At 31.9% G+C, this 24,218-nt stretch overlaps 1 protein-coding gene across 3 annotated transcripts; it reads left to right on the plus strand.

The window, feature by feature from the left end:
- Positions 1 to 13,797: 13,797 nt before the first annotated feature.
- Positions 13,798 to 23,765, plus strand: AGO10 (Stabilizer of iron transporter SufD / Polynucleotidyl transferase). Of its 3 annotated transcripts, none has more exons than XM_022043811.2 (22): positions 13,798 to 14,355; positions 15,333 to 15,963; positions 16,212 to 16,420; positions 16,578 to 16,727; positions 16,811 to 16,944; positions 17,050 to 17,159; positions 17,245 to 17,351; positions 17,528 to 17,666; positions 17,749 to 17,865; positions 18,304 to 18,411; positions 18,496 to 18,567; positions 18,968 to 19,090; positions 19,178 to 19,337; positions 19,439 to 19,560; positions 19,848 to 19,985; positions 20,086 to 20,228; positions 20,343 to 20,405; positions 20,931 to 20,994; positions 21,095 to 21,230; positions 21,352 to 21,425; positions 22,015 to 22,085; positions 22,543 to 22,669. In XM_022043811.2, the coding sequence occupies exons 2-21, from the start codon at positions 15,472 to 15,474 to the stop codon at positions 22,039 to 22,041; spliced, it is 2,688 nt and encodes an 895-aa protein (XP_021899503.1). In that variant the 5' UTR covers positions 13,798 to 14,355; positions 15,333 to 15,471; the 3' UTR covers positions 22,042 to 22,085; positions 22,543 to 22,669. The 3 variants fall into 3 exon arrangements, with proteins under 3 accessions (XP_021899503.1, XP_021899499.1, XP_088071330.1); XM_022043807.2 differs by lacking the exon at positions 22,015 to 22,085 and adding an exon at positions 23,199 to 23,765 and having other exon boundaries at positions 13,804 to 14,355; XM_088215204.1 differs by lacking the exons at positions 13,798 to 14,355; positions 22,015 to 22,085 and adding exons at positions 14,963 to 15,114; positions 23,199 to 23,765.
- Positions 23,766 to 24,218: the final 453 nt, after the last annotated feature.

A 24,218-nucleotide genomic window follows, 5' to 3' on the forward strand; every position in this document is an offset into this window, starting at 1 on the left:
TTAAAATTTTAATCTTGTAGGCGACTTGTCGAGTATCATCTTTACAAGTCACAAACTAGGTATAGTTTAGGAAGCGTGCTAGATAATCTGGTTTACATGATCCAAAAATTAATTTTCTATACGGTCAATATTAATAAGTCAACTCTTGTCTTGCTTTAAAATAAATTTATTTGGCGTGTGATTATGTTTAATTTATAAAATGTTCTATATTTAAGAAAATTACGTAAATAATGAACAAAGAGAAGATGATATAATATCGATGAATGCATAATAATTGTAAGAAGGAAAAAGAAACAACAAACAGCATAATTCAAAAGATTGACGAGATTAAAAAGAGAAAATAAATAAATAAATAAAAGAAAGAAGCTTCAAAAATAAATATAAAACTCTATAATTGAGAATTTCATGAATATAGATAAATTTATATCAAAATCAAATTTAAGATTAATCAGACAAAGAAATGTTGTTTAGTAATGACATAAAATGAACACTTTTTCAGTATGAGAGTTCAATCATTTTCATCATCAAACAAGAAAAAAAAAAGAATAACAAAAGGGGTTGAAAACCCTAATTACCATAAAAAGTATTTCTTAGTCTTTTTTTTTTTTTTTTGGTTTCCTCTTCAATAATCTCACATTATCTCTTATAAAGATTACTTTTTTGGTCTCTTCTTTATGGGAAAAAGATAAATTAATGATGAAATTCAACTTAAAAGAGAATGACTACTTTATTTTACTTTCTTTTATTTTTTCCTTTTTTCGGTACTTAGACCTAAAGTCTATAACAAGCAAGATTGAAAGCCATTACCCATCCAATGGTAGACTAGAAAAGTCCAAAAAAGTTTTAAGTGAGATCTCCAAAAAAATATTTACTTTAAAATTAAAAGCTATGTGTCAACCACAGGTCTTCAAAATGAAACCATACATTTCATGAGTCATACTATAACTTGGTGAAGATAGTAGTTAAGAGTAAAAATAAGAGAATAAGTAAGAAATTGATATTTTAATGTCACGCGATATGATAATTATATCAAAGAATAGAAAAGTTAACAAGACAAAATCTCATAATATTTAATTAAAAATTTAATTTTAAAAATAAAAATAAAAAACATGAATATGTTTTTATAAATGATGATTAGGGTAAAAACCTTAAGAAATTCATATGTTCTAATTGAAAAATAATAATAATAATAATAATAATAAAAAGAAAGTGAAAAGTAAAGACAAATTATTAATGTAAACCAGGAACCAAAAAGATAATGTCGGGGGCACGAATTTATATATAATAAATCGCCCCACCCCCAACCCAGTCAAAAAAAAGAGAGAGACCAAAACGATAATGTTTGGTCTTTTAACACATCACTTTTGTCATAATTTTTTTTTTTCATTAAATTTAAAAAAGTAAAAGTGTAAGTAGCTTTTTGACGAAAATGATGTTACAAATTTTCACGGTATACCACCTATGACTGTGGAAACACTCGAAACGTTTCTTTTTTTAAACCAAGAGAGAAGAAACGTTTTCTTTAACATTACTGAATATTCATGACGTTTCACTTTCGATGTAGATGTTTATGGAGGAAAAACCAAAGATGATTTATTGAGGAGGAAATTCAAGTACCAATTAAGCCCATCTTACTGTACGGACTACTACGATTTACATGGGCCCCACTCAAATATATATATATATATATATTACTTATATTTATATAGCCGGACTTTCCCATGTTTTCCGCCGGGACCCACTCGAAAAACAACTAAATGACAAATTCTTTTTTTTTTTTTTGTTTTTTTTCCTTCTCTCTCAAATGTTTTTCTTTCGGGGTGTTGAAGGTATCAAAATTTGGGGAACAGAAAACTCTTGATGGTTTGCAGAGAAGAAAAAGCAAATGGAGGAGATGATAAAAGTACTTGTTTTGGTTTTTGGGTTTCTCAATTTTTTATTTTTATTTTATTTTTGATCATGCACGTAATTTGTCTATTAAAACTAAAATTACTGATTTTATGTAAAATAATTTAAAATTTTGCTAAATTATCAATAAAAACAACGATTCAATTTCTAAACCTCATTTTGAAAAATAAAATAAGTTAGAGATGGATTAAAGGCCCACCGAACTAATAAGATTCTTTGCAATTATGAGAGAGAGAGAGATACATATATATATATATATATATTTATTTATTTATTTAACGTAGCATTGGGGTTGCCTTTTTTTGCATAAAAAGACGTATGTATGTAATAATAGTATTTGAGAGGGGAGTTTTTATATATTTATATATATATAAAGAGAAATTTACAATTACTTTCTGGGATGGGTCCAACAACTGCATTTTAAGCCAATTATTATAAGCTTTTTGAAGCTATTTTCAGATTTCAAGTGGTATGGGCTGGGCCCAACACCAGCTTGGCGAATCTCCCCATCTTGGCCCATCTCTATCAGGAAACTAATTAAATACTAAAAAGAAATTTTAAGTATTTTAATTGAGTAGATTAAAAATAATAATACTATATAAAGTTAACTGTACAGGTGTTAAATATTCACTTTACAAGAGTACTAAAGAAAAATAAAATATTGGAGATTAATGTTAATGAATAGTTTTGTCTTTATGCCTGAATTTTTCTTTTTTGCAAAGTACACAAAAGTTAACTTGGTGGGACTCATCACTAATCACATTCCTACTTTTTCCCCCTTCACTTAACAACAATTAAAAGTCATCCCATTCTATTTCCCTAAAGTATTTCCTTTTAATAATTTAAATTTTAAGTCTTACCGTCTGAAAAAAAAATAATAATAAATTATAAGTTGTATTTTTATGTGTAGTCAAGTTTTGATTACGCTTAATATTATAATTATTCGAGTAAAAAAGTAAACAATAAGAATAGATTTTGTCATTCATGTTTGCACCTACCTTAAGCTCTCTTGCTAGGTTTTTGGCGTGCCCATTATTCCCAACAGTAATAATAATAAGATTATGCACAATTAGCTTATTACTCGCGTAAACAGTGAAATGAGTAATGATAAAATAATTTAGATATTAAAGATCTCTCTTATCTATGTATAAATCAAACAAAATTATAACTCTACATGATTTGTTTAGAGTCAATTCTATGTTTGGTGATGAAGAGAGTTAATTAATTAATTAATGATAGTTAAATATTAATTAATCATTTAGCCATGCTATGTTAATTTGACCCATCTTGTTCCCAACATTCCCCAAGAATAAATCTATCAATTAAATTAAACAAACATTCATATGACCTTACAATAATAATAATAATAATAAATGAAACCTTGTAGGTAGGATAGAGAGGAATTATTAAAATGTCTAGCTAAGTTGCTCTCTTATGGTTCCTACATTCATTATTCTTTCTTCTTTTATTTGGCTAGGGAACAATGTACTCAAATATTGCTGCTTTTTACCCAGAGAAAATTCAAAAAAAAAAAAAAAAAAAACCCCATTAAATCAAAAGGACATATATATGCACACACACACACACACACACATATACACGTGCATATATATATATATATTAACTTTCTTTTACTTCTTAAGAATATCCAAAAAGAAAAAAGAAAAAAAAGAAAACAACTACTCTATTATAGTCGAGGGTCTATTTATGATAAACTAGTTACGTATAATTAAGTCACAAAAATACATAGGGTCAATTTTTTATTCAATTAAAACTAGTTATAACTCTATTAATAAGTGTGACAACAATTAAAGTATAAATTTCTTCCATGCCAACTAACTACAAATTGTAGTGAGCTTAAGAATGTTTTGGGTAATTGGGAGGTATATGTATATACTATACGACTGGTTATATAAGCAGGGAATGGGCTTCACATGGGTATTGAGTATGGGATAAATATTTGGGATTTTAATAATACGATTTATGATAAATTTATTGGATAGATTTAAAAACAAAAAACAAAAAATAAATAAAATTTGTAGGGTTTTTAGTAAAATAAATAATCATATCAAAGGTACAACAAGAGCATAGAAAGAAGCAACGGAGCATGTTGGGGATGCGATCGTGTCTCTCTTCTAACATATATATTCGTGATGTGGAGAATGGGACCCACCACACGCACTCCTCTTTTCTCTCTTACTCTTCTTCTAACTTTTTCTTTAAAATCCCAACACCCACCACCACCTTACCTCTATCTCCCTCCCTTAACATGCCCATCTTAATTCCTTTTTCACAACAAATCACTTTTATCAAGAATTAATTCCTATTCGTGACATACACCACTAATTGCTCAAGTAAATACTACATTATCACACAGAGAGTGATAATGTCTTCGTAGGTTTAAGATGAGTAAAAATATATTGAGTGATAGTATTTAAGGAGAACTGTCAGGTAAAAAAGAACTTAATGTGACAAATACAATTCACTTGTAGTTGATGTAACAAACATGAATATAGGATGGAGAATGGTTAAGTCACGAAGAACTTGATGTAACAAAAACAATTTAGTTATAACTGCTTACATGAACAAGATATGGAGGTTTTTTTCTTTAGTTTGTTCAGGGTATTAGGGGTTATAACAAAATCGATCAAGAACCGTATGAAGAATTTTTTTTATGAGTTTGTAATCAACATCACAATAAGCTCAAATATAAATATCACTAAAAGATGAAAAAGAAAAAAAAAAATAAAGCATCACCTTTTAGGCTTAAGTAATAAATGACCCTTAAAGTAACACCAATGTAAGGCTCTCAAAGCCAACATGTTTATTGATTTAGAACCTCCGCAACATATATTATTTTAAGTTTCTAATGGATAAAGATAATAAACATGCCACAAGACGATAAAAGCGACTATAATCTCACAATGATTATGCTGTCAACATAAATTAGTTATAAATTGTTGGCCATTCTTAAGAGTAAAAAAGAAGTTATTTGCCTTAAATTTGAACAAATGAAATTCAATTATGGAAGAGAAAATATTTCCAATAATTTTCAAAATACTCAATGTAAATTATATAAGAATTGAATTTTGTAACAAACAATGTTGTTTTTAGAGATTGAATATAACAGTCCGAATCCCAATGTCGGTGGGTACGGATATTAGCACAACATTTTTAAGTAGTAAAACAAATAAATATTAAATATGCAACGGAACTATACTTTAATACACACATCTTATGACTGGATAATTATTTATTTACAAATAACTGAGGCATCTAACAAGCTTTTCTTCGTCATCTCTCATTGATTTTGTACTTCCTCTGACTTGGATGATGAATGAATTAGGGTGAGTTTCATGAGTTCAGTAAGAAAAAATAATTCTATAATGGAGACTTACGTACATACATTCACGCAATATATAAAATATAATAATATTTATAATCAAGAAAATGTCAAACAAAACATCCTAATCAAAATACACAACAAAACAAATCATCACATAAAACATATTCTAATCCTCACTCTTATAACCTAATTCTTATTCTTATTTCAAATCACACTTACACTCGAACTGTCAACATACACTCAGAATATCATATCTAAAAGCACAATGTCGGTTATATCGTCATCGAATAGATACGAAATGGATCATCCTATCGCATGGATAAAACACACAATCTCACATTGGTCACAACAGTTACGTTTGTTAGGTGACTCGTTCACAAATACCTATCCACATCTGGACTAGGTTTCAAACACTATCCATGTGCAGGTTCACCATACCTGTTGAACTTTAGTCACACACGCACCCCTCTCCTCCTCGATTTAGAATAATGAGTAGATATATAGGGTCTTTACACTCTACACTCTTTTCAAATTTTTCTTATTTCTAACTGACTTATTTCATACTTAAGATCTTAATTTCTACGTATAATAAAATACAAACAGACACATAAAATATACGATATCATCACATACATAAGAGCTATACATTTCAAACCACTTTTTGAATTATTCTGTACCAAATCACACAGTAAGTACAATGCGTTGTACATCTGTACCAGATCACACAGCAAGTACAGTGTACCCAAATTCTATATGTACACACACTAGTTACATATTTTACAATACATACTTGTACCATCACTACATCTCTCACACGTAATATATATTTATATTTACACACACAATCTCTATCGGTACATATACACAATCACACACAATATACTATATACATATTTATTCACGCATTTGCTCTTATCAGTTATGTTCTTATTAATTCTGTTTTTATCAATTCATATATCATTTATTATATATTTATATATATACACATACATGCGGAACAAGGTAGATATATATACAGTATATAAATACACATAAATACAAATTAGACATACTACTTATATTTATATTATATTAAACATACATTTAAACATTCACACATAATGCACTATACATATACACATTTACATAAACATATAATTTATGTGTCCGTACAGAATACACATAATTCTTACCCATAGTGTGATCAGAAAAGCTGTAATCCTGTATAACTCGATCTACAATCTTTTCAGAAATCCGAATATCGTTTAGATAATTTTTCTTATTTATAATAAAAAACACATATTAAATTATGAATAATTTTGGAAACTATATTACGTGAAATTAAGAATTGATTTTATCTTGAGACACGCAATCTCGGTCGCGAACGTCACCACACACTAGTTCACGCGTGTTACTGAATATACCACGTATTGATGATCGAATCAGTGCACGTTGTCGCATATAGTGTACCAACATCATATTTGGTCACCACATTTTCATTCTTTTCTTCATTCTTTTTTTTTTCTCTTTTTTTTTTCTTTTTTTTTCTTCTTTTTTTTTTTTTTTTTTTTTCTTTTCTCTTCTCTCTGGTCTTTCCTCTCCTTTTTGTCTTTTCCTTTTTTTCATATTTTCTTCTTTTTTTTCCTTTCTTCCTTTTTTTTTCATTTCTTCTTTTTTTTCTTTCATTTCCTTTCTTCTTCTTATTCCCTCTCTCTCTCTCTCTCTATCTATCTCTCTCTCTTTCTCTCTCTATCCGACCATGATTCTTCCCTCTCTTCTTCTCCTTCAGTTGTGGCTTCGCGCAACACCGCACGACTCTTCTTTCTCAGCTATCGACACCGCTTGACACTTTTCTCCTCTCACAACCGTATTTCTCTTTCCTCGTTCTTTCCTCTCTCCTTTTTTTCTATGCTATTTCACTACATATATATATACATATTTGCCGCTTGGTCTTGTTCTCCTGCTCTCTACATTCTTTTTTATTTTTATTTATTTTTTTTATTATAATTAATTTTATATATTTTTTATTATACATTTTTTTTCTTTTCTTTTATACCCAGCTAGGCACCAACTGGGTATTACATCAAAAATCCATATGGAGATATCTTGTATACCTATTCATATAGATCCCATGGATAAAAAACATAATATATATAACTAGTTGATGGAGTTTCAAAGTATTTTAGTTGCAATAGTGGTTAATAAACATTAGACAATAATAAGTTTGGCCACAATTAAATAGGTCTCATGGAAGTTTAAACCCTTAAATTGTTTATAACCTTTGACCACAAACCTAAATTGTAGTTTCAACAGTATAGGCACTTGATTTTAAATACCTATCTAGATTTGCTTTCTTGTTTATTCAAAAGTAAAGGTTCATCTTCCAAGTTAACAGGCTTTAAGAAATTAAGCTCATAAAAATAGCAATTACCTAATTACAATCCTTTAAAACTTTTGAGACTAATGTAGACTCATCATGAGAGGAGATTGATGTTAATAAACTTTATAAAAAGTTGTAAATAAATCATAAGACAAATAAGAATAAAAACAAAGGTGTGCCAAATAAAATTAAATTGATGCTAGATTGAGCTATTGAAACACCTCCAAGGAGTTGACATTAATAATGTGATATATGTTGTAGGTGATTTCAATCTTGGGCAAGTAGTACTGGGATCATAAGAAATGGGGAGTGAGAACTTGACATATTCGCAGTTGGTGAATATATATGAGGTTATGGTAGAAGGTTGTGTGGATTACTTGTGGAGGAATCACGATATATAGAATATTCAATTTTGGTGTTATCAAGAGGAAAAAAAAAATAATAGTATATAAATAAAAAATGGTCTTCATGGAAAAGAAATGGATAATGGTGGGACTACCACGTAGCCTCGAGATAAAGCACCAGGCCTTAAAATTTATTGAATTCATCTCTCGTGATGCTCAATTAAAGGAGGTCCAACAGTTAGGACACTACACTTGGCTCCCATAAAATGAAAACCCTATTAGTGAACTGAAGTTATTCTTTATACCTACTGATCCATTTAAAGAATTTTCATCATATAGATCTATCTACAAAGTCTTAATTTTAGGAGTGATACAACACTCCTAACAATAAGGTTTGAGCCTTAAAAACTGGATTATGAGTCTAATGGACTTTAACCTTAAAACAACCAAACCAACTGATGAAACCATGTGTTTCTGTTCTAGTCATGATGGAGAAAGACTAATAACTTGATTGTTTTATCACATTAAGTAACATCCTTAAATTCAAATATCCTATGTATCATAACAAACCATTCTAAAGATTCTTAGCACGAAACAAATAACTATTTAAATAAACAAAAATCACTTATAAAAAGACCACTATTTGCCCCAAAAATCAAGTTCCTATAAATACCTTATTGATAAAGATAACATTTAGTTGTCCTTTCAATTCTCTTTCACCACCATCAACCACTTCATCATAGGGAAATTTCATGCGAGAGATAATTCTAATATCCCACTAATCCCCTATTTGTTTTATAAGTTAATGGCCTCGAGACTTTTTTGCACCATAAATGTAGTAATAATTTTTGTATTGTCCCATACATTCGTTTTCTATTTTAACAAGCTTGAAGTTATGAGAAATAGGATAAATGCTAATAAGTGTAATAATGAAGGTAATTAAAATATATAATAATATAAGTAGAGGAAAAATGATTTGTGCACAAAAATTATTTTTTGAAAATTTAAAATTGTGAATCCAAATTCATGTTTAATAGAAGCTTTATATTTCTAAATAATCTGTTTGTGTTACCAAAATAATAAAAGAAAAGTAAAATTACTGGGTTTTTTTTTAATTTGAGAAATGAATAAGTAATAAGAGCACTTGTTTGTGATTTTATTTTATTGGTGAAAATTACAAATCTCAAGCTCGATAAAGTATATGTAGATATATGTATATATATATATATATATATATATAAAATAGGAAAAATCCAAAACCTCCCATTAAAGTGACGACAAAAGGAGACCATAACTCTTGTGGGAGTAATGATTTGGTGCATTTAATGTATGATGGAGCTCAGTGTTGCATGACACCAACAAAAGGGCACATTCTCATTTATGATACATCACACCGTCCCAAATCTCTTTTTAACTATTTGCTCTCCATTTTGTTGACTTGTTCAACATCAGCTGGTCCATCTCTTCCTTTTGGATTTTACTTCTCTCTAAGTTGTTCGTACCCTCTTCCATCCTCTCTACATCTTTCAATTCATTTAATTTCTCTAATCTCTGTATATACCAAATCTTATTTATTATTAATAACGTAATTTTCTTTTTAAGTTCACACTCTAATCAATCTCAAAAAAAAAAAAACTATTACTACTAATACACCAGAAGTTGTATTATGCAATTTGACTAAGTTAATGAGATAGGATATTTTTATATATGTATATGTATTGAAATGGATTTTTAAAAGATTTTCTTTTTAAAAGTAACCGTGAATATATATTTTTTTTTTAGTGAATTAATCTCCTAACTTTTTTCAGGTGATTGATCTAATTTAAAAATATAAATTTTAAGATATGCTTTTATCATATTATTATTTGTTGGCGAGCACACGAAGACAAAAAAAAAATGTAAAAATTTTAGTGAAATTAAATTGAAAAAAATATATACATTATTATCATAATGATTTAATTTGGTGAGGGCTTATCAAATAACTTCTTTTTTAATTTCAATGTGTTTGAGCTACTTAATTTTATTGGTTCACCATTATACTCTTCCGAAAATAAGCAAGAAAGCAAGAAAATGAAACAAGTTCATCTCTCACGTACCAAAACATTAATTGCAAAGCATTAAAAAGCATAATCACCCTAGAAAATATGACAAATATGATGTCGCTACATATGTGGCCTAATAAATACTTTTAAGTGCAAATTGTATCGATATAATTGAATTGATAAATAAAACTATCACATAAAAATTAAATGAGGAAGACATTACATAATTAAGTATTTTCATTATGATTTTAATAAAGAAAACGTTACAAAATTGAATTATTATTAATTGTACATAACGTTTTTTTTTATGAAAAACTATTTATAAATATAAGCAGTTTTGTTGGGTCCCTGAGCACATAAAATCTCTTTCAATACATTGCTCTATCGTGTGAGGTTCTTGAGTGCTTAGAAGAATTTAACCCAGAGAAGAAAAACAAATCAACTCTTCAAATAAAGTAATGACGGGAAGTATTTATTGATCTTTTGTTTCCGTTAATCTTTATTTATTTTGTCATTTAAATATGTTAAATGTTTATATAACTTATAATTATCACATGAAAAGTAGTAGATGTTCACAAAATTTTCGTTAAGCAAATAATAACTTTTGTAATAAGAAGTTTGACAAGATTGACAAAAGTCTCTACATTGAATGTGTTTTATTGACCGACTTTTCTTAAATAATGATTTTTTTACTTGATATTTTTATAATTCACTGCAAATTTTATCCATTTGGTGTTTACTGTTCACTTGACACTTTGTTTCCACTAAGGATTTTTTTCATTGATGTTGACTTTACCCCTATATGAGGTTACGTTTTCCTCCTTTAAGAAAAAACTTTTCTTTTTACCCTTTGTACGTTACTATTCATGTGGCATTTTACATCCACCAGGAGTTCTTTTCATTTGATGTTAACTCCACCCTGATGCGAGGTCATGTTTTCCTTCGTTACAAATATATGTTGGAGACATGTTGTGAATCAAGATCTCTATGCATTAAAGGATGATAAAATATTGATTTTCGAATCTTACTACATTATAAGCTTTTCGTTGATTTCATATGTGTTTATAAAATTAACTGTATCCATAACAATGTTGAGCACTTTTAAAACACCTTTTGATGTAAAAAGCTTTAATTGCTAATCAATAATTTTTGCATACATAACAAAGAACTATATTGGTTATATATAAACAACACTTTCTACATGGGGGCCTCTATGCAAGTGTTAGTAAAGATGTCATAAATTTTTAATAAATCATATATTGATCATGTTTGGAGACTAAAAAAGTATTTTTCTGAACTTAAATAGGGTTATAAAAACTAGTTTAAAAAGCTCTAAAGCTTTATGTTGTTGATTTATTCTTTAATCATGCTAGTTTATGTAAATGATATAACTATTGCAAAGAATGATCCAACTATAATATGTCAAGTAAAATATCATCTTGATTTTTTTTTTAGTAAAAATACATATATTTCGTTAATTATATAAGATTTGCATTACAAATGAGAACACAATCTTATAATAAGAACATATTTAATGTAACTTCTTAAGAGGGACACATGGGATGCATAATCTCAACTCGAATCTATATTTTCATAGAAAAGGGTGAATCCATTCACCACTAAATAAAATACAATGTTGACCACTTTAAAAAAATAAGGCTATTAAATGATAGACATGCTAGTTTTTATATATTTTTCATAGAAAATGGTAGATCCATTCACCACTAAATAAAATATGCTGTTGACCACTTTTAAGAAATAAGCCTCTTAAATGTTATATATGCTAGTTTTTATATGAAGTAGTGATATAATTTGGTTGAGTATTGCTAATGTAGTTTTGGATTTAGATTACTATCATTGCCTTATTGGTAGACTACTTGATAATCACTCAATTTTACTTCACTTATCCATTATAATTTCTAAGTCACTTGATGTAAAATTCTTCTGTCTTCCGATTAATGCAACATATAATATTATATGGTATCTTAAGGCAACACTTAATTAGAGTATTTCTTTCTTGTACTAGTTGTCCAATTATGTGTGTTCCTATGATCAACTTGGTGGTCTCTTTAGTAAAGACACCTGAAAAGACAATTTCATCATTTATTGGGCAAGTTAGGCATTAATCTTGACGCTCTAACTTAAAGGATAGTGCTAAGGTTTACAATATCTTCTATAACGTATAGTCTTATATATTTATCATATAATATCTCTAAAAGATTATATATGTGAGAGAACATCTTGGTCTAAAAATATTTATTCTCACTAAAAATTGGTCATTCATCCTATAATTTATCGTAGTCTGATAGCATACATCTTGCCTCATGATTTTTCTTATAGAGAATAAGGTTTATGGATCAGTAAAGCATGTTCGATATTTTTTTATTTCTTCCAATTTAAATTTCTTGATCATGTGCTGATATTTATAAATTTTATTATTTATTGCTAATTTATAATCTATACACATACACATGAGATTATGTACGAATTCATTAATTATAATAATTTTATATAAATATCAAATAAGGTATTATTATTTAAAATCAAACAATATAAATAATTTCGGTCAACCTATAATTAATAATAAAATACAAAATAAGGTGACAAAGTAAATACTATTATGTAATTATTAATGTTCATATTTATATTAGAGTTTTTCAGTTTTGATTTTGACTTATTAGAAGATTAATAAATATTACTTTATATTTAAAAAAAAACATTTATATCATGTTATACTATTGCACGTAATAATGACACTTTTAGTTTTTATTTATTATTTATTCTTTTAAAATCTTAATATTATGCTTTAATTTTTTATTTTTTAGATAATGATGTCTGTGATTTTTTTACGATAATACATTAATTTGTATTAAAATCAAAAGTTGTGGCCTATATGAATATTTGAATTTAATTATTATTTTATTTTGCCGAGAATTTAACCTATACACCCTATTATATAAGCTGGTAAGATATTAACTACACTAATTGTAGTGGTAATAATAATGATTTTAAGTTGGTTCTCTGCGAGCAGCAACACCGAAACATTTGAAACCATCATGACAGTGGGTCAACAATGTAATCATAACCGGAGCAGTGCAACAATCACAACCGTCCAAATTATAATGAGTGGCCTCCCACAGGATCAAGGATATGTTTCTTCCAAGTGGGGCCCATCATTTCTCTTCAAAGTCCAGGATCTCATCATACGCAATCACTCCTCTCATATCTTGTCCACTGGGTACTACTCAGAGGATCCATCGCAAGGCAAAGGACACAGCCAATGTCCAAAGGATTCATCATTATCATCATCATCACCATATACCAATACCACTGATTCTTGGACCCACAGGTGGGACACACTCTAATACCGTAGACCTTACTGTATGGAATTACACTGTTGAAAAGCAACAAAGTGGGGACACGAGAAAAAAGTGGAACCCACGAAATTCTCGTCTCCAAAGAATTGGACCGTTACAGGGTTCATTGGGTAGGTTTGGGTGCAGACAATTTAAAAAGAAAAGTTCATGGGGAAGTGAGAGGGAGCACAAATGGAGAAGTCTGCAGAAGAGAGGACTGCAAGTTCGAATTATTCTTCTTCTGTGTATGATTGCCTTTTATTTTTCTCTTAATTAAACAAAAATAAAAATGGGTTCTCAGTAATTCTTTTGGACTATCTGTAAATCTATTCCCCACCACTCCCACCCATTACTTCAACTTTCTCTCTCTAAATATATATATATGCGCATCTCTTTCTCCCTTTCTCTCTCTAATTTTTCAAGCGCCATACGTTTATGACTAGGCTAGCTTTTTCACAAGACGGGATTTTTTCTTTCTTCTTTTTTTTAAGCATTGAGTGTAATGGAGAGTCATGGTACGTCCCCGAGGTTGCGCAATCCAGTCCACAACTGAAACGGTAGAGAGAGAAGCCATTTTTTTTAAAGCAAGAAGGGGACTCACTCAAAGCGTCTTACACGTGATAAAGAAAACACCAAAAGCATTTGCATGCGTGTATAAAGATTCATCATCATCATCATCTCTCTTTCACTCTCTTCTTCCTCTCTCTCGCTCTCCTCTTTCTCTGTTTCCTCATCACCATCATCATCTCTCTTTCGCTCTCTTCTTCCTCACTTTCTTTCTCCTCCTCCTCCTATGTTGAGGGATAAATCTGAACCCTCCACAAAAACCCATCTCCTTTTATTATTCCCCCTTTTACCTTCTCTTTTTTAATTACTTCACTTTCCCTGTCTCCTCCACCTCCTCTTTTTAATACCTCTTTCCCCTGTAAAGTAAAGCTCTTGACAGTTTCAAGCAAGGTAACTCAAGTGAGAGTCTATGGCGGGTTAGTTTCGTTGGTTGGTGAGTTTCAACTTCGTGGGCTTATTTTTGATCTAGTTTGTATCAATGAGCCATTTTTCTTACACCAATAAATATTTATTGTGGGGGATTCTTTTAGACAGTGATTTCACTACGCTTTTCAATGGTCAATGTTTATTCCTTCTCTTTGGATATATTTTCATGTCTCTTGTTTTTTCTAGATGGTCTTATTCTGTTTCAATACCAGTCCTATGGTTTGAAAATCTTGTCTGCAAAATAGATTTTTTAATGTTTCTGCTATATTTCTATCTGCCTTTGGCGCTGGGGCTTATTCAGTATCATCTTCTAATTCATATTTTCTAATAAATGGTAGGGACAAGACCTAAGGATGCGGTCTTGTCTTCTGGATATAACCATTTATCTTTTATGCTTATATTTTATTAAGCTCCTGTCTTTGATTTGTACCATTGGCTTCCAAATACAAGAGTATGAAGATGGTCTGGGTTTTTGGTAATGGTCAGTTTTGTCCTTGTATTTATCATTTCTTTGAGTTGCTTGGGATTTCGTGTTTCGATTCTTTTCTTTGCTTGTATCTTTGAGGTTTGGAGCAAAGATTCAGGAGAATATTTAAAATATAAATTTAAAAAATACATATTTTATAGGTTTTTTTTTTCTTCTTGCGTATCCTTATACTTGCCTTCACTTCATTGAATGCCTGTGGCAGTATCTCTAGTCAGATGAACTGTAACTTGTGTTGGTTGGTTTCTTATTTTCATTCGGGGTTTATCAGCAGAAACAGAGGTGATTCTAAAATTCTTACCTTTGGAAGGAATAGTAATGCTTTTTAACCTGAAAAGTAAAGGTTTTTTTTTTACCCGTTTACTCTTTTACTATTGCGTTCAAAGAGAAAAAAAAACTTTGATGCATTCTTTTATTGATCATCATCATGTTTTCTGTTTATTAATGGTTTTGGGATTCTGAGTACTATTTTACTGACATCTGGTTTTTTCAATCACCAGGACGAAATAGTCCTTAATCCATGGTTTGGACCGATTTAGTCGAGTCTAAAAAGCAGAGAAACAGAAGCCCGTGTTTTTGTATGCGCCATTTGGTGAAAACTCGCTTTCTTTTTGAATAAGTAGAGAAAGAAAACCAATCATGCCTATAAGGCAAATGAAAGACGGCTCAGAGCAGCACTTTGTAATCAAAACCCACCTCCAAAACTCCATGAATCCCACACAAAAACATCCCAAAGCTACCCAAAATGGTAAAGGACCACCACCCCAAGAACAATCCCACAATAACAAACCCCATAACCAAGCATCACCTCCAACGAGAAATAGAGGAAGGAGGAGAGGCAGAGGTGGCAGGAAATCTGATCAAGGAGATGTCTGTATGAGACCGAGTTCCAGGCCTTGCACAGTTGCACTTAAGTCCGTCAACCCGGCTGGTGATCTTGTACCAAGCAACCAAATTAAGTCTATTGAAAATGTTGAGAGTGTGTGTCAAATGGAAACGGGTTTTCCTACTTCAAGCAAGTCTTTGAGTTTCGCACGTAGGCCTGGTTATGGACAAATTGGGACAAAGTGCATTGTCAAGGCTAACCATTTCTTTGCTGAGTTAAATGAGAAAGATTTGAACCAGTATGATGTAAGTTCCACTTGTTTTGATTTATTTTCCATTTAAACTTGATTATTATTTTTAAATACGTTATGGCTATTGGGGCCCTTCAACATGTTCATGCGGTCAACCACTTGTATTCTTATGTTTTTGCTGTTACATTGACAATAGAACTGAATGGATTTGCCCATAACGTTGTCCTTTTCTTCATGTGGAGTATTTATGCGTGTTTATTTGTGGAATCTAATCTTTCATTTTTTCCTTATTGTTTTTTGCAGGTCACAATAACTCCGGAGGTGCCATCAAGAACTGTGAACAGAGCAATTATAGCAGAGCTTGTCAGATTATATAAAGAATCGGACCTAGGAATGAGACTACCTGCTTATGATGGCCGAAAGAGCTTGTATACAGCTGGCGAACTTCCCTTTGCTTGGAAAGAGTTTACCATTAAGCTTATAGATGAAGAGGATGGAATCAATGGCCCCAAGTAAGTAATCTATTCTGTTTTAGTGGCAACTAGTATTAAGTTTCCAGTTGGTTTTTTCAATGGTTGTTGATGAGTCTTTACTTGGTTTGATTTATCCGTAATTTTATCTTAACTAGTAGAAATTTCAATTTAACTAGTCTATCAATAAATATTCCAGAAGGGAAAGAGAATACAAAGTGGTCATTAAATTTGTAGCTCGAGCCAACATGTATCAATTAGGACAGTTTCTAGCGGGTAAGCGAGCAGATGCACCACAAGAAGCTTTGCAAATTCTTGACATTGTGCTGAGGGAGCTCTCAAACAAGAGGTATGTTGTCTACTTTATCAAGCTATATTCTAACCCATTAATGAAATTATGTTAATATTGTCACCTTAACTTTTCTTGTGAAGATATTGCCCTATTGGAAGGTCATTCTTCTCTCCTGATATTAGAAACCCGCAACGCCTTGGTGAGGGTTTGGAGTCATGGTGTGGCTTTTATCAGAGTATTAGGCCTACACAGATGGGCTTGTCCTTAAATATTGGTAGACAATTACATAAAAAAGTTTAATGATTTCAATCCAATAAATATTGGTAGTTCTAAGATCATTTAACTAAGTTTCCCTTTATTTTGTTTTATTTTCTTACAGATATGGCTTCAGCTGCATTTATTGAGGCTCTCCCTGTGGTAGAGTTTGTAGCCCAGCTTTTGGGAAAGGATGTTTTATCAAGGCCATTATCTGATTCTGATCGTGTGAAGGTGGTTTTCTTTATATTGTTGTCATACATTTCATCATTGTTTAGTGTTTAATTTATTTAAGAACTTTTACTGAAGTGGTAAACAGATTAAGAAGGCTCTTAGGGGAGTAAAAGTGGAGGTTACACACCGAGGAAACGTGAGAAGGAAGTACCGTGTTGCAGGATTGACATCCCAGCCAACAAGAGAACTAGTGTGCGTTGAAATTCTCTACTGTTTTGTTTTACTATATGTTTTTGTTAGAAGGTCTTTTATTTTAGGTTATTTGGTATATCAGTACAAGTGCAAAAAGCTGTATTTTCATTCAGGAAGGATTCTAGAATCTTGAAATGTAAAAGCGATTGACTGATTGGGAATGCTTTCCATTTTAGGTTTCCCGTTGATGACAACTCTACCATGAAGTCAGTTGTTGAGTACTTCCAAGAAATGTATGGCTTCACCATTCAACATACACATCTGCCTTGTCTTCAAGTAGGAAATCAAAAGAAGGCAAACTATTTGCCTATGGAGGTAAGAGGAGTTCATGTAAATTGGTTTCATCTGAGATTTTTTCCTGTTGTATAATCTTGTAGATAATTGCATGCAATGTCAGGCCTGCAAAATTGTTGAGGGACAGAGATATACAAAAAGGTTGAATGAGAAGCAAATTACTTCCCTTTTGAGAGTTACTTGCCAGAGACCTAGGGATCGGGAACATGATATTTTGCAGGTAATAACTGATATTTTCTTCTTATCATGTAGAAAGATAGAGAATCCTTGAACCTGGTTGATTAAATCTTTCTTAGTTGAGAGATTATTTGTTTTCTATTACTTGTTATATTAACTTCCAAAATATGTTATTTAGAACTTGTTGCATTCAATAAGCTATTGTTGTGGCTTCATAATTTAGGTTATGAAACCACCAGCAAATTTAGTATCACGATCTAGGAGCTTACAAAATTACTGGAAGGTTTGGCTACTATACATATATATGTTAAGAATAGTCTCATTGGAATGCTAGTGCAACTGAGAAGAGAATGGAGATCCTGCATGTTATAGCTGCATATAAGAATGTGAAGTAGTTTTTAGTTTCCTTAGTGATTTAGTTATTGGCATTTTTTTTTGAAACCTGGAAATAATTTGTCATTTTCTTTTGGGATGCAAGCAGACAGTTCAACATAATGCTTATGATCAAGATCCTTATGCAAAGGAATTTGGAATCAAGATCAGTGAAAAACTAGCTTCTGTTGAGGCTCGCATTCTTCCTGCTCCTTGGGTAAAATTCAGGACATTTTTAGTTCCTATTGGCCATGGAACAAGGAGCATCAATCATTACTTACAGTCATGCTCTTTTCTGCAGCTTAAATATCATGAAACTGGAAAGGAAAAGGATTGCCTGCCCCAAGTTGGCCAGTGGAATATGATGAACAAGGTATGGTCCTTCATTGCAGGGATTGCTTCACTTTAATAATAAATAAATGATCACTTATTTCCATGTCTCTTGTACTAGCCTTTTTGAGTTTTTTGTTTGCATCCGAGAGGCAAACCTTCACAAGGATCAGTAGCAGAGTAAGATATTAAATAAGAGAGATGGAAAAGAACAAAAACGACATGATATATATTTTTCTGAAATCCCTAAGAAACTATTCAGTTTTTAGATTGGAGAAAGAACATTCGTTATATTTTCTCCTGTCAGTCAAACTACCCAAATGCCTCCGCAACTTTCTGCTTACTTAAGTTTAATTTCTCACCTTTTGATAACCATCCTATCATCCAACAATCAGTTTTGTTTCTGCTATTACTGCTGATCTTTTGCTGCTTTTATATTGCAGAAAATGATTAATGGGATGACTGTAACGCGATGGGCCTGTATTAACTTTTCACGTAGTGTACAAGAGAGTGTTGCTCGTGGGTTCTGCCATGAACTTGCGCAGATGTGCCAAGTGTCTGGCATGGTAATTTTCTGTCCCCTGTCTCTACATATTCAAGAGCATGCTTCTCTGGGGTTATTGGTTTAATATTTCTATTTGTTCTCTTTGCAGGAATTCAATCCAGAGCCTGTCATTCCAATCTATAGTGCCAGGCCAGAGCAGGTGGAGAAAGCTTTGAAGCATGTATACCATGCATCCATGAACAAAACTAAAGGAAAAGAATTAGAGCTTCTATTAGCTATCTTACCTGACAATAATGGGTCCCTGTATGGTATGCTATGCAATAATGGTTGTATTATGATATGGACAATTTGATTTTTGCATGGTTTAGTTAATCAGAAGTACAATTGGTGATACGTTTTTCTTTTGCAGGTGATCTTAAGCGAATCTGTGAAACTGATCTAGGTTTAATATCACAATGCTGTCTCACAAAACATGTCTTCAAGATCAGCAAGCAGTACCTGGCTAATGTGTCCCTAAAAATTAATGTTAAGGTTAAATTCTGATGATATGATATATCTCTTAATTTTCCTACATCGTAGGGGTATCCGTTTCTGGAAATGGTTGAATCCAACTGTTGCTTTTTCTTTGTAAAAGAATATTGTATGATATGATTGTTGCTTCATTTTTAATTCCCCCCAGTTTCACCCAAAAAATATATGCTTTTAATTTGATCTCTGTACAAGTTTCATATACTTATATCTCTTTCCTAATGATCCACAAAATTTTTTATTGTATCGGCATAAATTGCTAACCTTATTTTCTGTCATTTATGGTGCAGATGGGTGGTAGAAACACTGTTCTTTTGGATGCTATCAGTTGCAGAATTCCTTTAGTTAGTGATATACCAACTATAATATTTGGAGCAGATGTAACCCACCCAGAGAATGGGGAAGACTCCAGCCCGTCGATAGCTGCTGTATGATTCTTTGCTGGTCTTAATTGTAGATAAGCTATACAATTTGTGCCGGATCAAATATTGAGATCATTCTTGATAAAATATTATGGTTTGTTTTTAGGTAGTAGCTTCTCAAGATTGGCCGGAGGTTACTAAATATGCTGGGTTAGTTTGTGCTCAAGCTCACAGACAGGAACTCATACAAGATTTGTACAAAACGTGGCAGGATCCTGTTCGTGGCAATGTTAGCGGTGGCATGATCAGGTAGATGTCACTTCCTTGGATCCTTTTCTTGTATGCCATTTGACTCTGTAGTTCATATTCCACTTTAGATGTTAGTACTTTGACTCTGTACCTCATTCTCTTTCTCGTGTGCAGGGACCTTCTTGTTTCCTTTAGGAAGGCAACAGGGCAGAAACCATTAAGGATTATATTTTACAGGTCAAAATTCTTTCCTATATGTAGTTGTTATGACAATTTTGTACTGATGAGTAGAGTTATTCTCTACCTGAACAAATTAATAGATTTGTGTGCAAATTGTTGACATTTGTCATTCATTACCAGTAACCACAATTCCACATCTTGTAATACCTCCTCTACAGGTTACTATAGCCAATGTGATAGCTTTGATATTTTTTGAAGTCATCCTCATCATTCATTTTATTTACATATCCAAATAATAATTGCACTCATCCAATCAACTTGCTGCAAGATTTATGTGTGATGTTAAATTCTAGAAAGCTTGGCTAATAGGTGGAAACAAACAAATATTAAGGATTGTTGAAGGCATGCATATAACTGTGCCTCACTGGAACTAAGAGACTATGGTTGAGGTTCATGACTGTAGTTCTAATCTCCTTTTACGCAAGGGATAGACCTTAACCAGAAACAAAATGTACCTTACTAGATTCACTATATGCATGCATGTGTCACTATCCTAATAATTAAAAATTTTTGATTGTGCAGGGATGGTGTAAGTGAAGGGCAATTTTATCAAGTTCTACTTTATGAGTTAGATGCAATTCGAAAGGTGATAATTTTGAGATACTTTCCGCATAAACCAACAATTTAGATTATTTGAAGCCAAAGTGGTGGGAACACTTCAAAAGTTTTATCATTATTTTGCACAGGCTTGTGCCTCTCTAGAACCAGATTATCAACCACCAGTTACTTTCATTGTTGTACAAAAGCGGCACCATACTCGATTATTTGCAAGCAACCACAGAGACAGGAGCAGCACAGACAAGAGTGGGAACATTCTGCCTGGTAGATTTTTGAGTATCCTGGAAAAGTAGATTTTCCTTACTGTATGCTCATGCACAAGTTTAATCCACTTATTGAGACAGCCTACTGTTTACTGATTTTGTTATGATATTTTGCATTTCAGGCACCGTGGTTGATTCAAAAATCTGTCATCCATCAGAATTTGATTTTTACCTCTGTAGCCACGCTGGTATTCAGGTAGAATTTTTTAGTTCTTTTCTACTAGAAATTTTTTAGATGTGGTTTTACCTCTGTAGCCATGCTGGTATTCAGGTAGAATTTTTCAGTTCTTTTCTACTAGAAATTTTTTAGGTGTGGTTTATCATTTGTGGCCAATTACATCCTTGTAGCAACTTGATTATATTTGTCGAATTCACTTGATCTTCAAACATTTATGCAACTTTGGCTCAAGGGTGCTTGACCTGCAATCATTGACTATATGTTGGTTCAAGGTCTAGAGAAATGTAATAAAGTAAAAAAAAAAATTATTGTTGCCCGTTTCGGTTGCATTATTTTTCTGTACTTGGAATATGCACCTACTGATATGGCATGATGTTGCACTCCTTGGAAAAAGAACCAAATTATATAACAAGTGTTTCATGAGATGTGCATGTTTGTTGCCAATATTTCTCTTCCTATTTCTGAATATTTGGATATCGTTTGTTGCATGAGGACTTGGATGGACGAAAATTTTAGTCAACTAGTAGCTGTCATCCTACAAGCATAAGAATAGATTTGGCAGCTTAATAACTTGTTTTTGTGAAGGATTGTTTTATATCCTTAACAGGGAGAGAGAATCCATCTAGAAAACTGATCTGGAGAATAATGAGCCAAGTCCCAATGCTTATGGTCTTCAAGGTTTTTTCCCTATCTAAGTCACTTAATAGAAAACTGTTTAAAAAATCAGTCCTGATTGAGGGATTCCATATGAATTTTGTTTGGATATTCCATTCTAGATGATCTGTGCTTTTCTAGACTGACTGAATTAGTAGACAATCATAGTGGTTTAGTTGGTTTAACTGTTGACTGTTGCAATACAACCTGGTGGAAAATCACATGGACATTGGATAATTTGAAGATCATAATATCCTTGCTGGTTTTCTGGTCCTGGTTCCTTTGGGTGGGTTAAAGTGCTGCATTGAATCTAGAAGGGGCAGGGAAGTATCGTTCTAATGCTGGCATTTGTAATGGAAACATTATCCATGAGTCTTTCCATTCAATTGAATTTCGACAAATGAATAAGCATTCTTTCTCTAATATCAGTAGTTATACCTGGGAAACCATGGGATAAATATTTTGACTTGTATTTTGACAGGGGACTAGTAGACCAGCTCACTACCATGTGCTATGGGATGAGAACAATTTTACAGCAGATGGGATGCAGTCTTTGACAAACAACCTCTGTTATACCTATGCAAGATGCACCCGCTCTGTCTCCGTTGGTAAGTCAATACTCTTCAAAGTTTGATTATTCCTCTTGATTAAGAAAAAAAGCTTTGCGTCCTAGGTTCCTAGTATTCTATCTATATGTAACAAAATATTTTTGGCGTTTCAAATGATGAAAAAGTTAGGCTTTTAAACTCGAGACAATCACACATTTCTCAATGAAATTGAATTGTCTACTAACTATTGTCCAAATTTTAAATAAATTATGGTCTGAATCTATAAGGGACAGGGAAGCATCATTCTAATGCTGGCATTTGAAATGGTAACATTATCCACGAGTCTTTCAATTCAATTGAATTTTGACTGAGTGAAATAAGCATTCTTTCTCTAATATCCATAGTTATACCTGGGAAACCATGGGATAAATAGTTTGACTTGTATTTCAACAAACGACCAAGTTTTAGGGGCCTGTAATTTCATTTCCTAGATTACTGCTGAACTGACCATAAGATATTAAGTTTACTCCTAGCATTTTTTGCTGGTTTGCCGTTTGCAAAAATGGAGTAATACGCCATTTCTGTACAGTCCCTCCAGCATATTATGCACATTTAGCTGCTTTTCGTGCTCGATTCTACATGGAACCAGAGATGCAGGAGAATGGGATGACAGGGCATGCTGCTAAGGGCACACGACCAGCAGGAGAGTCAGGAAAAGTCCGGCCATTGCCTGCACTAAAGGAGAATGTGAAGAGGGTAATGTTTTACTGCTAAGAATGTTGATGTGAAGTTTCCAGGAGATGCAGCAAAACAAATACCTAGTCAATTTGTCGTGTCTGTATAATTGTTACTTCTTCTATCGCAGTAGTCTTTAGCTCAGTTATTGTAAGGTGCAAAGCTTGTAGTTTAGGGTTCTCCAATCCAATTGGATGGCAGTTTGATTCTCCAATCCAGTGTCCCTCATGGCCCTGGATAAGATGCCAAGGTGGGCTATATATATATATATAAAAAGAAAATCCATCAATCTATATGTAGGAAATTTTGCCCCAGCTCTAAAATGTTAACATGGTAGTTTAGATGGACATATTCCTGAGTTAACTTGGTTAGTGGCCGCTTTTCAATTTGCAAGCTCAATAAATTGCTGTTTATGGTACCACCCAAAGCGCTTAAATTTATCGGACGGTTTACTTGCGGTGGATGCTAAAACTGGCACACCAAGTGATCAGTAAGTAAATTGTTGTTTATTTGGTAAGTTTGGAGCTTAATATGGCACAAATGGAATGGTGATATATATATATATATATATATATATATGTATGTGTGTGTGTGTGTCTTCCCAATGATCTCCCTGTATGAGAATATGATCTGAAGCGATCATTCAACAATTATTAGTAGAGTGTAAGTTGAACTTTTATGTATAATTTAACAATTATAGTTTTTTACAATATACACGCCAAGGTATCGCGTAAAACTTCAATGAGTTTATTATTTTAGACTAACTTGTTAAGATTTGTACGACAATAACATAAGAAACATATGATTTTGGCAAGTTAGGATGTGATTTACCAAGTTTAATGCATTAAAAATTTCGATAAAAATAGTATATAAT

The sequence above is a fragment of the Carica papaya genome, chromosome 3, assembly GCF_054855325.1.
Source record: "Carica papaya isolate Zhongbai chromosome 3, ASM5485532v1, whole genome shotgun sequence".
Taxonomy (NCBI): Eukaryota; Viridiplantae; Streptophyta; class Magnoliopsida; order Brassicales; family Caricaceae; genus Carica; species Carica papaya.

What these genes read in the sequence shown, in the direction of transcription:
- AGO10 (XM_022043807.2), top strand. Translation starts at nt 15,472, where the DNA reads ATGCCTATAAGGCAAATGAAAGACGGCTCAGAGCAGCACTTTGTAATC. An exon ending in CAGCCAACAAGAGAACTAGT is followed by an intron (nt 17,352 to 17,527) that starts GTGCGTTGAAAT and finishes TTTCCATTTTAG; the next exon opens with GTTTCCCGTTGATGACAACT. An exon ending in GTTAGCGGTGGCATGATCAG is followed by an intron (nt 20,229 to 20,342) that starts GTAGATGTCACT and finishes TCTCGTGTGCAG; the next exon opens with GGACCTTCTTGTTTCCTTTA.